Below are 12,933 nucleotides of genomic sequence, written 5' to 3'. Positions count from 1 at the left end.
TGTATATTATTTTTGTTTTTCTTTTCATCTTCCTTTCATTTGTTATAATTTTTTTCATTCGTTTAGTCAGTCCGTACTTTAATGTCTGTCTGTCTGTCTGTCTGTTAGTCTTTCTGTCGTCGATTTTACCTTTTCGATCTATGTAAATATTTGCGGGGGAATGAGAGAGCATTTATTGGCTTTTATGAGTTGGCATTTTCTTTTCAGTTCAGATGTGTTGAGATTACAATAAAACAAGATTAATAATACATACTTGTTATAAATGTTTAGTAGGGCAACAAATTTTAAAACATATGGGTAATTAATATGCAAATAAGTTTAAATAAATATTATGTAGAAATGTATGTACGTATGAATATTTCAAATAAGAGTAACTTAAATACAAGTGTTTATATGGAATATATTTAAATTTAAACCTGCAGAAACGAGTATATGAGTAATAATTAGAGTATTATCCATTCTATAACAAGTCAATTGTTTTGGAAACAATTTGTGAATGAAAGCTTTGAAAATTAAACTTTCAAATAATCAATAAAAGAAAGTTGATTTCTAGAGTGAACTATATTCTCCGAGATTTGAGAGTTTTCCGGCTTTTTGAAACAAACACTTCAAGAATATACAAAAAATTATATAAATTTATTCTTTTCAACGATTTGACATAAACTAAATCGTGGAATTTATTTTAGACATACTATATCTATCTTGATAACACACGGCACATGTCGGAATCAATCTATAACATAAACCTGTGATAAATTATTACAAATAAGATCCTAAATATAATATAAAACTTTAGACAACTACTGCTCAGCTCTTTGGCCCATTGACCTATTGGTAAACATTAGATTGTGATTGTTTAGAAAAAAAAAACAATACTTTTTCCAACAGAATTTCATTTAATTGAGGAATTTTATAAATAACAACTTCTGCTAACCTAAAAAAGAAAAAAATGTCTATTCATATTAAAACAGATAATAGAACACTACTAGAATGTGTATATTGAAAAGTGTGTAGAAATGTACTGATAAATAATCTATTTAAAAGGAAAATGTTGATATTGAAATTGTTAGTCAGAGATTAATTATTTGATAAAACAAATAACATAAAAGTAATACACAAATACAAACTAAATTAGTAAGTATAAATCAATGATAAGAATTTTACACTCAACAGCTATAATATAATAATAACAATATTTAAATAAATATGTATTTGTTTTTTCTTTTGTATTTTCAGGCGTTAATTTTTAACTATCTTGAAAATTTTGCGACCTTTGCTATTAATTATTTATATTTTCTATAATCTTAAATAATTTACTAAAAAAATATAAACAAAATGGGGAATTTTCGTTTAACTTTGATAATACGCGCCCCATTAGACATTTGTCTTAATATTTCAAAATTAATTTAAACAAATAGATAGTTGAGGTGTCACCACAAATTAATTATTATCTTAAATAAATATGCCAATTTTATCAATTTTGCTTGGTTTTTAATTAAATTATAGATTTTTTTAGTTAAGTGATAATATTTAAATAAATAATAAAAATTAATAAATTTTATTTGGAAAATTTGACAACTTCAAGGTTTTTTTAAGGTAGAACGTGTGTAGGTAGAATTATAAAGAAAACATGGCAAATATTGTTAAAGTTTGAAAAATTGTCACAAAAAAATTCCTAATAGATTTAAATAATCATCATCTTAACTAAATCATTCATTTAAGACATGCTCATATTCAAATAAACGTAAATATTATATTGATGAGACAAATTTATTGTGTTAATTAAATTAACACATTAGTTTTCATTGGATTACGATTTGTCGATCTTTACTTTATTACTCATTTATACATACATATTTATTGATTTTGATAATTTGATTTTCCTAGATAAAGCGTTTATAATATCATAGATATGAATGTATTTATGTATTTCTTATTATTAACTTTTGATTTCACTATTATAAGTTTGATAACATATGTTTATTGTAAGTTTGTTTCTCTAAGTGCATTGTCATTATTTTCTCTGTGATTCATTGCCATCGCTCTCGTAATAATAATAACGGATACGGAAATGTATAACAGAATAATGAAATGCTATTTGTTTGTATTATACTAGTATAATAATCGTTATACAGAACTAGTTTTAGCACTTTTTCAGCAGGTGATTCTAATTTATAAATATTATAATGGTTTCAATTTCCCAAATAATGATAATAAAATTATAATGAATAAGTTTATTTTGAAAAGAATTCGAAGCGTGGTAAAAATTTGCATCCTAAGTTTATACCTTGATTCAACAGAAGATAACTCATTAGTTATTTTTCCTATAGATTCGTTTGTTAAATTACTGCAGAAATTTATTTTTCTTTCTTGTATGGTGTCATATTTTTTCCAAACATGTTATTGTTATTTGTTTTGTTTTTTTTTAAACTTGTGTTAATAATTAAAATTAACATGTATCACGCGACTTTTGTATTAATTTTCGATTAATTAAATTTTTAAAAAAATCATTGATTTTGGAAAAAAAATACTTGCTAATGTATTAATTGTAAGCTGAATTTTAAAAGCCAACAATAAAATTAAAAATACATTTATTTTAGTCAAATAAATACCGTGAACATAGAACTTGATATGATAATAATGATTTATATTATTAACAAAAAATTATTTTAAAACGTAATATCTTTATCATTTAAATTTTAAATTCTGACGCATTTTAGTAAGATTAAACAAATATTTTAAATTGCAAGTACATGCATACTTGTTTGAAAATATTTTCGTTATGGAAATTTTTTATAATTCCACGATTGATTTCAATTGATTTTGTTTTAGGTTTAACAAATTTAGTTTGATATTGATAATTCTCCAACAATTACAATTGAATCTTTGATCTGAACGTCTTGCATTATTTTAGGGTTATAACGCATTTTGGCGGCAAAATACTACATAATTACCTTATAGCCAATACTGTCCTAATAACAAAAAACAATTTGTTGAAAAAACTTTACTTAGCGGAAGCAATTCTTAAAAGGCCTTTATTTGTTTTTTTAATTTGGTAAAATTATTCAAATACTTTTCATATTATTTATTATAGGAATTAATATCGCGATTGTTAGAAATTCCATGGCAGGGGTTTAAAAAATAATGTCTAATTTTAGATTATGCAAATGCAAAAATGCTAACATAAATGTTTATTTTCTCATATTGAAATTGGAATATTTATACATAACTTCACTGTCTTTGGTGCAGAAACGATCACAAAAACATAATATCATATTCCTAAACATCTGTTTACACTCTACAATAGTATTTCCCGGTAAGGAGCTATCGATCTCAGTTAAACTGTTACAACAACATATTCTAACTGTCGTTACTTCAAAAAAATGTCAAATCACTATTTGACAATACAAAAACATCTTTGAAAATGTTGCAAATTTATAATATCAAAGAAATATACATAGGTAATTGGAATAAGGTCGGTGAAACAATGGTTAAAGAAAAATTTTATGATTTCAGAAACTAGACGGCCAATTAATTCTATTATAATTTTTCTTAAAAAATGATTTCATTGCCGAGCAATAGTATTGATTTTATCGTAATTGGTGAAATAGCAAATTTAAAGTAAATTTCGGAGGGGGATCCTATATTTGGAATTAGGTTATTATAGATTGATTATTTAGGAATTTATTAGATTCGGACTGTGTTATGTTTTCACATACGTATGTACAATTATATCCACAAATTAGAAGTGAAATTTTCGAAAGACGACTCTAACGGGGGAATTGGCAAAGGTATGCACCGAAATGTTTATTCTTTTCTTTTTTATATAATGTCTTGGTAAATATGTTGGAGTTATTTCCTGTGTCCTTACATAGGGGCTATCTATGCAAAGTTTCAACACGATTGCAATATGTATTTACATACTTATTGCAATGGACGTTAGCTAATTTTAATATTGAATTTCACAAGTAAATATTTTCTTAATACATTTATTAGATATACATACCATATGTTGAACAGATGAGCCCTTCAGTTATTATGTTATACGTTCGCCAAATGAATCTTGCCTCTAATAACTTTAGAAATTCCATATTTTTATTATTTTTTATAAAATCTTAATACTATAAATCATAATTAGTTAATAGTTCTGCACAACGAAAAGTTTTTAATTAACCATCCGCTGAGACAGCAGTGCCTGAAACCCATTGATAGCACTAACTGAATTGACGTTGATATAAATGAATAAAACGTAAGTAAACTAATTATAATCCGCACTTTTGCCATCACAAGCAACAATCTTTACTTTATCCACTTTGGCAAATTCATGTACCTCACGGAATTCCACTTCGTTCAACATCAAAGTCCAGACATTGTCACAGAAACGATACGTATTAAGTTTATTGGCCTTAAAGGTGACACGAGCCTTAACACGTTGACTCAGGGCATTGTTAATGCATTTATCGAACTGTAGCAGAACCTTAAAGGCCAAGGCAGGAGTAATTTGTCCATACTGTAAATAAATAAAATTACAGATTGATAAGTATGAAGGTAGGAGAGTGATGCAAATAGATGTTTGTTGTACCTGAATTAATTCATCTAGACTTTCCTGAAGCGTATTACCCAAGGTGGTATTGCGATATAATTGATAGGACATTTTGTGTTAGATTCTTGTGGTAAATAATTATTTTTCTTTATTCTATTAAAAATATTTTTTTTTTTTTTTTTTTAACTTTGAAGTGTGTTGGCGGAGTTATTAAACTCACAAACTGCCAGGTTATCCCACAAAAATAAAAAAGTTATATCATTGAATCATCATAATCAAAAAAATTCCAGAGTTTTAATGGTCTCCACCAGTTTATATTCGAGTTTAAATGGTCTCCACCAGGTTATATCGTGAGTATTCTATGGTCTCCACCAATAAAAAACATAACCTCACTCTGAGGTAAAACGAAAGCACACGTTTAATGAAGACACCGCATAACTAAGAACAGTTATACGAAGTAGTGCATTAAATCAGTGCGGGGTGAGAAGTAATCCTGTCGAAAGCCCAGCAACAAGCACAAGCCTGACCGTCCTTAAAAAATAAAAACGATGACGCGAGAGTTGTTCCCCAACTCAGACCTGAATAACAACTCCTATTAAAAATAAAAGATAAAATTGTGTTAAGAAATCCGTCCGTCAACAATTTGTTTTAAGTGCTGCCAAGTTGAAAGCACCAAATGTGCTGCCATATATTATAGATAAAACTATTACATTTACAAATTGTAGTAGATTATTTTAAACGGCAATTTTTTTTAATTTTGCTTCAAACAAAAAAGTATTTGCGAGAAACATCGAACAAGTGTATTTTAAATGGGAAGTGTCTATTGTAACTGTAAAGAATGTCGTCCTATATAGATGTGGTTTGAGCAAAATATTTTTTCGACAAAAAAGTCTTCGTAAGCCGATTTATAGAACTCTACTTGTGTCTGAAAAATAGTGCTATTTGGAATGCTGGCTGCCATGTATCATCTCGTAATAAGGTACCCACCGAAAATCCTTAAGCCAATGATCTGGATCAAATAATAAAAATAAACTTTTGTAAAGATTTTCCCAATTTATATTTCTCTTAAAAATTAATTTTGATATCATTTGAAAGGTTACTATTACGTATTAAAATTTTTATAATGCTAAAAAAAAAAAAAAAAATAAAATGTTATTTGGATTATTAAAAATTTTATTATATACCTAGATTACACTATGCGGCAAAATGTAGGCTGATCCACATAAAACTTTATAAAAGGATTTTTTTTAATGCATAAGAATTAATAAAAAAATTATTTTTTTTACATTTTTCCATTCCTGCATAATATCTTACACAACTTTTGTTCTTGCTATGTTTTGTTGTTATAAAAAAATATTTTTTTTTCCAAAATCCTACTTTTTTATATCTCGGATTCCGTTTTTAATTAAAATCGTTGAAAATTAAAAATTTATCGTATTTAAGAACTAGCCAGCTTACAGCCTATTTCAAGCCGCCCAAGATATTTTTAGAGTCAACCGCCGTCGTCGTTAATATTTGTCGGCGCAGGGCTCAGTACGGGAACAAAAGTGAAAAAATGGTTACTTTTTTCATATTCAGTTCAATTTTATTCATTTCGTGGTGTGGATGCGATTCTTGTTCATTTGTTAAGAAATAGTGAATCGAAAAGTATATTTAAAAAAATAAAACTTAAAACTTGCTAAAAAAAAATAGCAGATTACACATAAAATAAATGCAATTAAAAGCAATTTATCCTGAAAATTTTAAACACAGTGAAAAAATTATAGATTTTTCTAAACAGAAAATGGAATATAAATTGTTAAATTTAATGTTTTGTTAAAAGTTTTTTTGTTTGTCTGTTTTGTGTATAAAAGAAAAAAAAGCAAAAGTAATTATACAAATTATTATAAGAAAAAATAAAGTAAATAAAACAGAAAAATATTTATATACAGCTAATTTAATATAAATAAGCAGAGAATATGAAAAATAGCAAATAGAATGGAAAGAAAAATCTAGTAAAACACTAAAAAGGTTTTTTTCCCAGTTGGTTGGAAAAAAACTGCATTTAATGATTTATGTGCTTTTGCACTACAAAAAAAGCCTGTAAAAGAAACAGTAAAAAACTACACTTTAAATATTATTATATTGAAAAAAATTAAAAATTTTAGATAAAATAGATAACTAAAATTATTATAAAGGAAAAAAACGCAAATAAGAATATGAATTTGATATGTACATCATCATCAACAGCAACAACAACATCATCATCATCATTATTATCGTCATATCACTTCGTCATTTTCTTTATGGAGTTCTTTATTGTTGTTTTTGTTTTTGTGAATATTTTGTTAGAGCAATATGAGTGAGTGTGTGTGTATGTTTGTATATGTGAAGGCATATGTTTTGTTTATCGGGGGCGGGTATTGTTGGTGTGTTTACAGTTGTTGGATATTTTTCAAATGCATGATTAAGCCACCATTAAACTCCATATTCTCCAATATCCAAACATATATGCTCGCAATTACACCACCACCCTATCACTCTTCTATATACATATTTTCAAAACAACGTCATTTAATACAATAACAAAAACAACAATAAATTCAACAGACAATATTTATTGCGTTTTTTTTTAATTATTATTCTTTTTTCGCAGTAATACATATTTTATTTAAACAAAAACATAAATAAAACATTTTTTAAGCAAATATTTACCAAGTGTGTTGAAGTTTTTTCTTGCAAATTCTAAAGTGTTTTTAAAATAATTTTTGGTATTTTAATGTTTTTTTTGTTAATTTTTAGTTTAAACTTAAAAAATAGCAAAAGTATAGAAAATAAACATAACATTAAATAATTAATAAAGAAATTTTGTGTGTAAATATTTTGTTTTTATAAAATCAAAATTAATTTCCGGCGCATAAAGATTTTTTCAAAACTGGATTATAATAAATCCGACGATATTGGATCTCTACAGGAAAATAATTCAGGCATAACCAACAAAATGGTTAAACGGTAAGTTTTGTATTATGATTTTTATTAAATTAAAAGAGAAATTTTATAAATTTATTTATATAATTTTATTTATTTAATTGTAGATTTTTTTATAACTTTTAAACTGAATTTAGGTTAAACAGAATTCTAGTTAGATAAACATTCTTATAAGAAATTTTAGTTATTACATATACTTTAACAGAAGGGAAGTACAGTAGTTTCTCGGTTTAACGAATGCTCAATTTATCGAATTCAGAATATGGTTCCATTGAGTATGATTGAATGAGTAAATATAGTACATTAATAATAGGTAAATTTCATTATTAACCAAATCCAATTTGCTGAGTTCACAGTATTTGAAATATATATTTTTTAAATTTTTAATTTTGGTTTGTTTTTTAACAGAATTGTCACAATTTTTATGAAACCATTAAAAAGATATTCAACATACATTTTTATCATAAAATCATAGAAAAGTTTTATGAATGGACTTGTGTACGAGTCAATCTACCCTTTTCGTATTGTAAATACTGAAATGTTTTTTAAAAAAAATTTACTTTTCAAAAAAAAAAAAAAATTCCTGAATTTTGCTCATTTTTCTTTTATTTATAAATCGATTTTTGTGATTTTCAATAGAAAACTTGCTTCTAATTCATAGAATTATTGACGTAAATTACATATTTATAGATAGAGCGCTAGTAGATGCAAATGACGTCTATAGCTGTCAAATAGTGTTTTTTTGTTTGATAACTCGGAGTATAATAAATATTTCTAAAATCCTTGAACGTTATATTAACTATAAACAAATATACTTTCATTATATCAATAATATAATTGATTAAAATTTATATATTCGATTAGTACTCAAAGAAGAGATAATTATTTTTTGAGTGAGCGTCAACGAGTTAAAGGATTTCTAAGAAATTTTAAAACAATTATAAAGAATTCCTCTACATACAATTTTCACTTTTTATCTAGCAAAAAAAAAAAAAAATAAATACGCCGTAAATTGTTTAAAAAAATAATAATAATAAATAAACACCTAAAGATATAATTTTAAAAATTATCATGCATTAATTTTTAAATCGTAGTTTGAAAATAAAATTTACAAGATTTTCAAATCAGAAAACGTGCATGTTTTAAAAGTCATAGACCTTTGAGAAGTAAACGCAATTGTCTCGCTTACTTGACACGCTCTAAATGTATAAAAACGTAGAAAATAAAATGCATATCAATAAAAATTGTGATAAATTATGACATGTGTATAAGTGCTTACTACGTATTTAACTAATTCTATTTTGAAATTAAAATTTCGGGGCATGTAATGTTTAAATATAGACGATTGCAGTAATAATTTCTTTAAATTTGAAATACTTTCTTGTCCTATGATAAAATAAAACATAACAAAGAGGTGATTGTTTAAACAACAAAAAAAGTAAAAAAAGTGTATTGAACTCTTAATCATGTTAAACGATATCTAGTGATTGATCGTTTGATACCAGTTTGGCTGGCAGACAATAACTGGATTGCAATACATACTGACGTCTAGTATTTAGATGAAGGGAATTAAATGTCGTTTAACTTTCTTTTAATTAGTTAAACAATGAAAAATAAACAAACAACTGTTAAAAAACAAAAACAGTTTAATTTTTTAATAATTGCAAATAAAATTTAAAATACTGCTTGTTTTATTCTATTATATATTTAAATGTGAATTTTGTAAGCTTTTTAGGTTAAGAAAAAGTTTGCTATTTATTTTTTTTGTTAATCTACAAAAAAATCTATTTGTTACTGCTATGAATCAATGTTTAATTCCATTTTTTAATATTATTTCAAATATTTGTTTGCTGAACTGTGTAGATTTAGTTTTTTGCTTAATTTGTGTATAAAAAATATTGAATAAACAATTTAAATTTTGTTTATTTATTTAGTAAAAAAATTTTGTTTTTTAAGGAAATTATTTTAATTTGTTTACTTAAATTTAAGTACATTTATTTATATTTTTTCTTATTTACTCTTAAGCAGTGTGAATTTATAATAAAAAATTATAAATTATATGAAAAGGCATCATTTTCTGCATTTCGTAAAATTATCAAATAGATTTTGTCTTAGTACACAGAACTTGATTTATAAATCTTTAATAACATTATCAATCACTTATGAATGTGAAAATCAATGTTCTACAAAAGTCATCTATTGCTAATTGATTTTTCATTTTTCGAAGAAAAGAAATTAATAACTTACATCATATATTGCATGTGTCTGTAAAAAAACATATGTATATATAAAAAAACTCTTAAAAACTTAACTATCCAACTCAACACCTTAGTGATTATAACGTCATAGCTGTCCATTTGTTCTAATGATGAAATCACACATAGGTACAATATCAAATAGTTAATGAGTAGAGCAGAGAGATTTCTATACGTTCACTTCATTTCGTTTTCCTGTGACTGTGACTAAATAACTAACAATATATTTGTAGTTTAAGCAACAACTATAAAAATTAAGTTTATACACGCAGATAATTAAATTATTTATGAGAAAATCAAAAAAGAAAGAAACTAAGAACAGCAAAAAATGTGATTAAGTACAGAAATCAGTTAAACTGGAGAGAAATAAATTTACATTCTTTTAATACTAATTGAAAACACATTTGTATCTATATATTCAAAAATCCTTTTTGGATAACTTTCTATTGAAAGTAAACTTTAAAGTTTAGAAACAATTCATTCTATTTATATTCTTATTTATCTCTTATAAACTTTTCTTAAAAGCATTTTTAGACATACTTCCAAAAATGATTCCCTCCTCGAAGCAAATGTTTTTGGCATTTGTATTTTTTCTTCATTTTTTTAGTATTTTTATTTAAAATTTTAAAAAATCCCTGCAGTTTAATTGGCTATTTTTAATTAATTATAAAGATGGTAACTGACAATAGATAAAACTACTACAACCACACTTTGCAGTATTGTGATTTTAATAGATTACTGGGTGATGTTAAATAGACATTAGAATTCCTTTCAGCATAACAAAGATCACATACAACGTTTAAACTTATAAAATTCAATATAAAAACAATCTAGTAAAATGGATACATTGACGTCTGTTAAATCTGCTGGTACGCGCATGCGTTTTACAATTGTAATAAAAATAAAAAACACTAGTCAAAGCAAATTATATGAATGCAACGATTTTTCTCAATTTTCCAACAGTTTATGTTTTGATTAAAAATTTCTTTTGTATTTGATTCGCATAACCAAAAAAAAAAAAAAACTTTATTATGAACTCTAAACAGGGGAGGAAGCGGGTTTACTAAAATACCTAAAACTTGGTCGCACTGTCATCAATGTTCATTGAAAAAATAAAACCAAAAACAAAAAGCTTATACGTATGTATGGTGCTGTGAAAGATGATATTTACGTTGAGAAATTTTAAGGTTTGTTTTTTTTCTTTCTACCATAAATTCCCACATTTACATGCAAAAATATTTTGCAATACTCTCATATACATTTGTAAATCTCAGGTTTGGATACTTTAGTAATATTCAACATTATGACAATTAAAAATACTGCATTATTCCCAGTACTTATTCTAGGTATGTATTTTATAAACTTTAGCTAAATAAACTATATACCTACTTGTCAATAGTTTAAACTAAAACCTTTGTATTTTTTTCTATTTCGTATTTTAATTTCCAATAATATTTTAAAACATAGGAATCTTTTCTCAGACCACTTCAAGTTTTCCAGATAATACGTCTTAACCATATTTTAGACATTAGTGCAGGAGATTGACTTCCTTTTTCATGATTCAAGATAATTTTGTATTCACGCAGTTCATTATTGGAGAAAAGTATACTTTGGTCACTGGGTTTAAGATTTGCAGACCAATATTATATTCATATTAAAAAAAAAATTCAATAAAAATTCTTTTTAAAAATTACTATGTTTCGTGGTAGTTAAAATGTCCATGCCTGATACAAAGATACAAATGTTTTACAATAATGCCAGATTTCTTGTTTTTTTAGAAGACCAAAAGTATATCGACTAAAGTTCTATTGTCCTTATTGAAAACTAACTTTGACATAAAAGTAGAAGACTCGATAAAGAAGTACCTGAATAGATAATACTACATAATTCAGAACTGAACATATCATAATTCTGACGATTTGGTCAACGAAACTTTTATAATTTTGGCTTTAAAATATGGCAACAATTCCTAAATATTGGCAACACAAAATATCTCCCTTCGCATTTTAGCCACCTTTCCAACCAACATTCGCCCTTATAAAACAATAATTGTTGTTGTTATTTTTGTTTATATGTGTGATTTAAAGTTTGTATGTATGTAAGTCTGTTGGTATCTGATTATTGTTTTTGTTTTTTATAATTTCCTTTTTATATTACATTCGTTATTTTTGTCGGTTGTTTATTTTCATGTTTGTTTGTTGCACTTTTCCAGCTGGTTTTTCCAATTGCTTTTATTTCATGCTGTTGTTATTGTTATTTTCTTCACTTATTCCCTTGTATTTGTTGTTATTATTATATTTCTTTTTTTGTAACTGTGGTTGTTTTGAAGCAGCAATAACAAAAAACAAAAACCCTCTGGTGGTAGAAGGAATAATGTGTATAAAAGTCATGCTAACAGAAAGACAAACATTCATACACAAAGTATCTATAAGAGGAGCCATAACATTCAGTCACTGACTGACTGACTGGCACATTCCAATAAAACCGGTTGTTTGTTGCTGTTCTGTTTCTTGTGTATCAACCCAGTGAAAAAATAGAGGGATGTAAACCATAAAATTTCGTTTATCTTTTAGTTTTATTTAGCTTTTTTCCTCTCTATTTTAAAAACTTCGAATTTATTATTGTCTTTTTTTTACTACTATTGTTATAGTCCAACTAGTATTTTTTTACTGACAAATGGGGCTTTTTTCATTTAATCATTAACAGTAAATGTAATCCTAACTAGAACTACTGTTACTAGATATCAATGTTGTTTGTTTCTTTCTAAAACCCTTAGATTTAGGTTTAATTACTATTGCTGTTTTTTTTTTGCCAATATTTCAAGTGCATAAAACCATAGAGAAAGAAAAAATATTGAAAAACTAAACCACCTTACTGACATACAATAAATCACTTTCATTACTAGCAATAGATTTTTTTCTGCTCTGACTTTGAGTAGGTAAGTATTGTTTGTTTTTTATTTTTAGAATATTCAAATTGTAGTTTTTTGTTATGAATTTTTTATTTGTTTTATTATGAATCTATTAATTTAATATTGTATTGTTTATTTTTGATTTGCTTTTTATTTATAAAAACTTTTTTTCTTTTGATTTTCTACATTGATTTGTGAGATTTTTTATATTAACTTTCACTTTAAGTTGTAAAAAATGTATTCTGATTGTTAACCGC

General features: G+C 25.5%; 2 protein-coding genes across 3 annotated transcripts in view; one reads left to right on the top strand and one right to left on the bottom strand.

The window, feature by feature from the left end:
* Nucleotides 1-4,073: 4,073 nt before the first annotated feature.
* On the bottom strand, nt 4,074-5,240 carry LOC111690575 (transcription initiation factor IIA subunit 2). Of its 2 annotated transcripts, XM_046948680.1 has the most exons (3): nt 5,136-5,240; nt 4,583-4,696; nt 4,074-4,510 (listed from the first exon to the last, which is right to left on the bottom strand). In XM_046948680.1, exons 2-3 carry the CDS (start codon nt 4,652-4,654, stop codon nt 4,259-4,261), a joined length of 324 nt encoding a protein of 107 aa, XP_046804636.1. In that variant the 5' UTR covers nt 4,655-4,696; nt 5,136-5,240; the 3' UTR covers nt 4,074-4,258. The 2 variants fall into 2 exon arrangements, with proteins under 2 accessions (XP_046804636.1, XP_023308847.1); XM_023453079.2 differs by lacking the exon at nt 5,136-5,240 and having other exon boundaries at nt 4,583-5,103.
* A 2,084-nt stretch (nt 5,241-7,324) lies between these two features.
* The window catches only part of LOC111690538 (protein pellino), a 48,960-nt gene continuing 43,351 nt past the window's right edge, over nt 7,325-12,933 (top strand). The window contains exon 1 of the mRNA XM_023453040.2: nt 7,325-7,534. Within this exon, the coding sequence (XP_023308808.1) occupies nt 7,524-7,534 (11 nt within the window). The 5' untranslated portion in view covers nt 7,325-7,523. The remainder of the gene's footprint in view (nt 7,535-12,933) is intronic.

Source organism: Lucilia cuprina, chromosome 4 (assembly GCF_022045245.1).
Source record: "Lucilia cuprina isolate Lc7/37 chromosome 4, ASM2204524v1, whole genome shotgun sequence".
NCBI classification, from domain to species: domain Eukaryota; kingdom Metazoa; phylum Arthropoda; class Insecta; order Diptera; family Calliphoridae; genus Lucilia; species Lucilia cuprina.
Note: the sequence above shows the minus strand (reverse complement) of the source record. Positions and strands in the feature narration are given on the sequence as shown.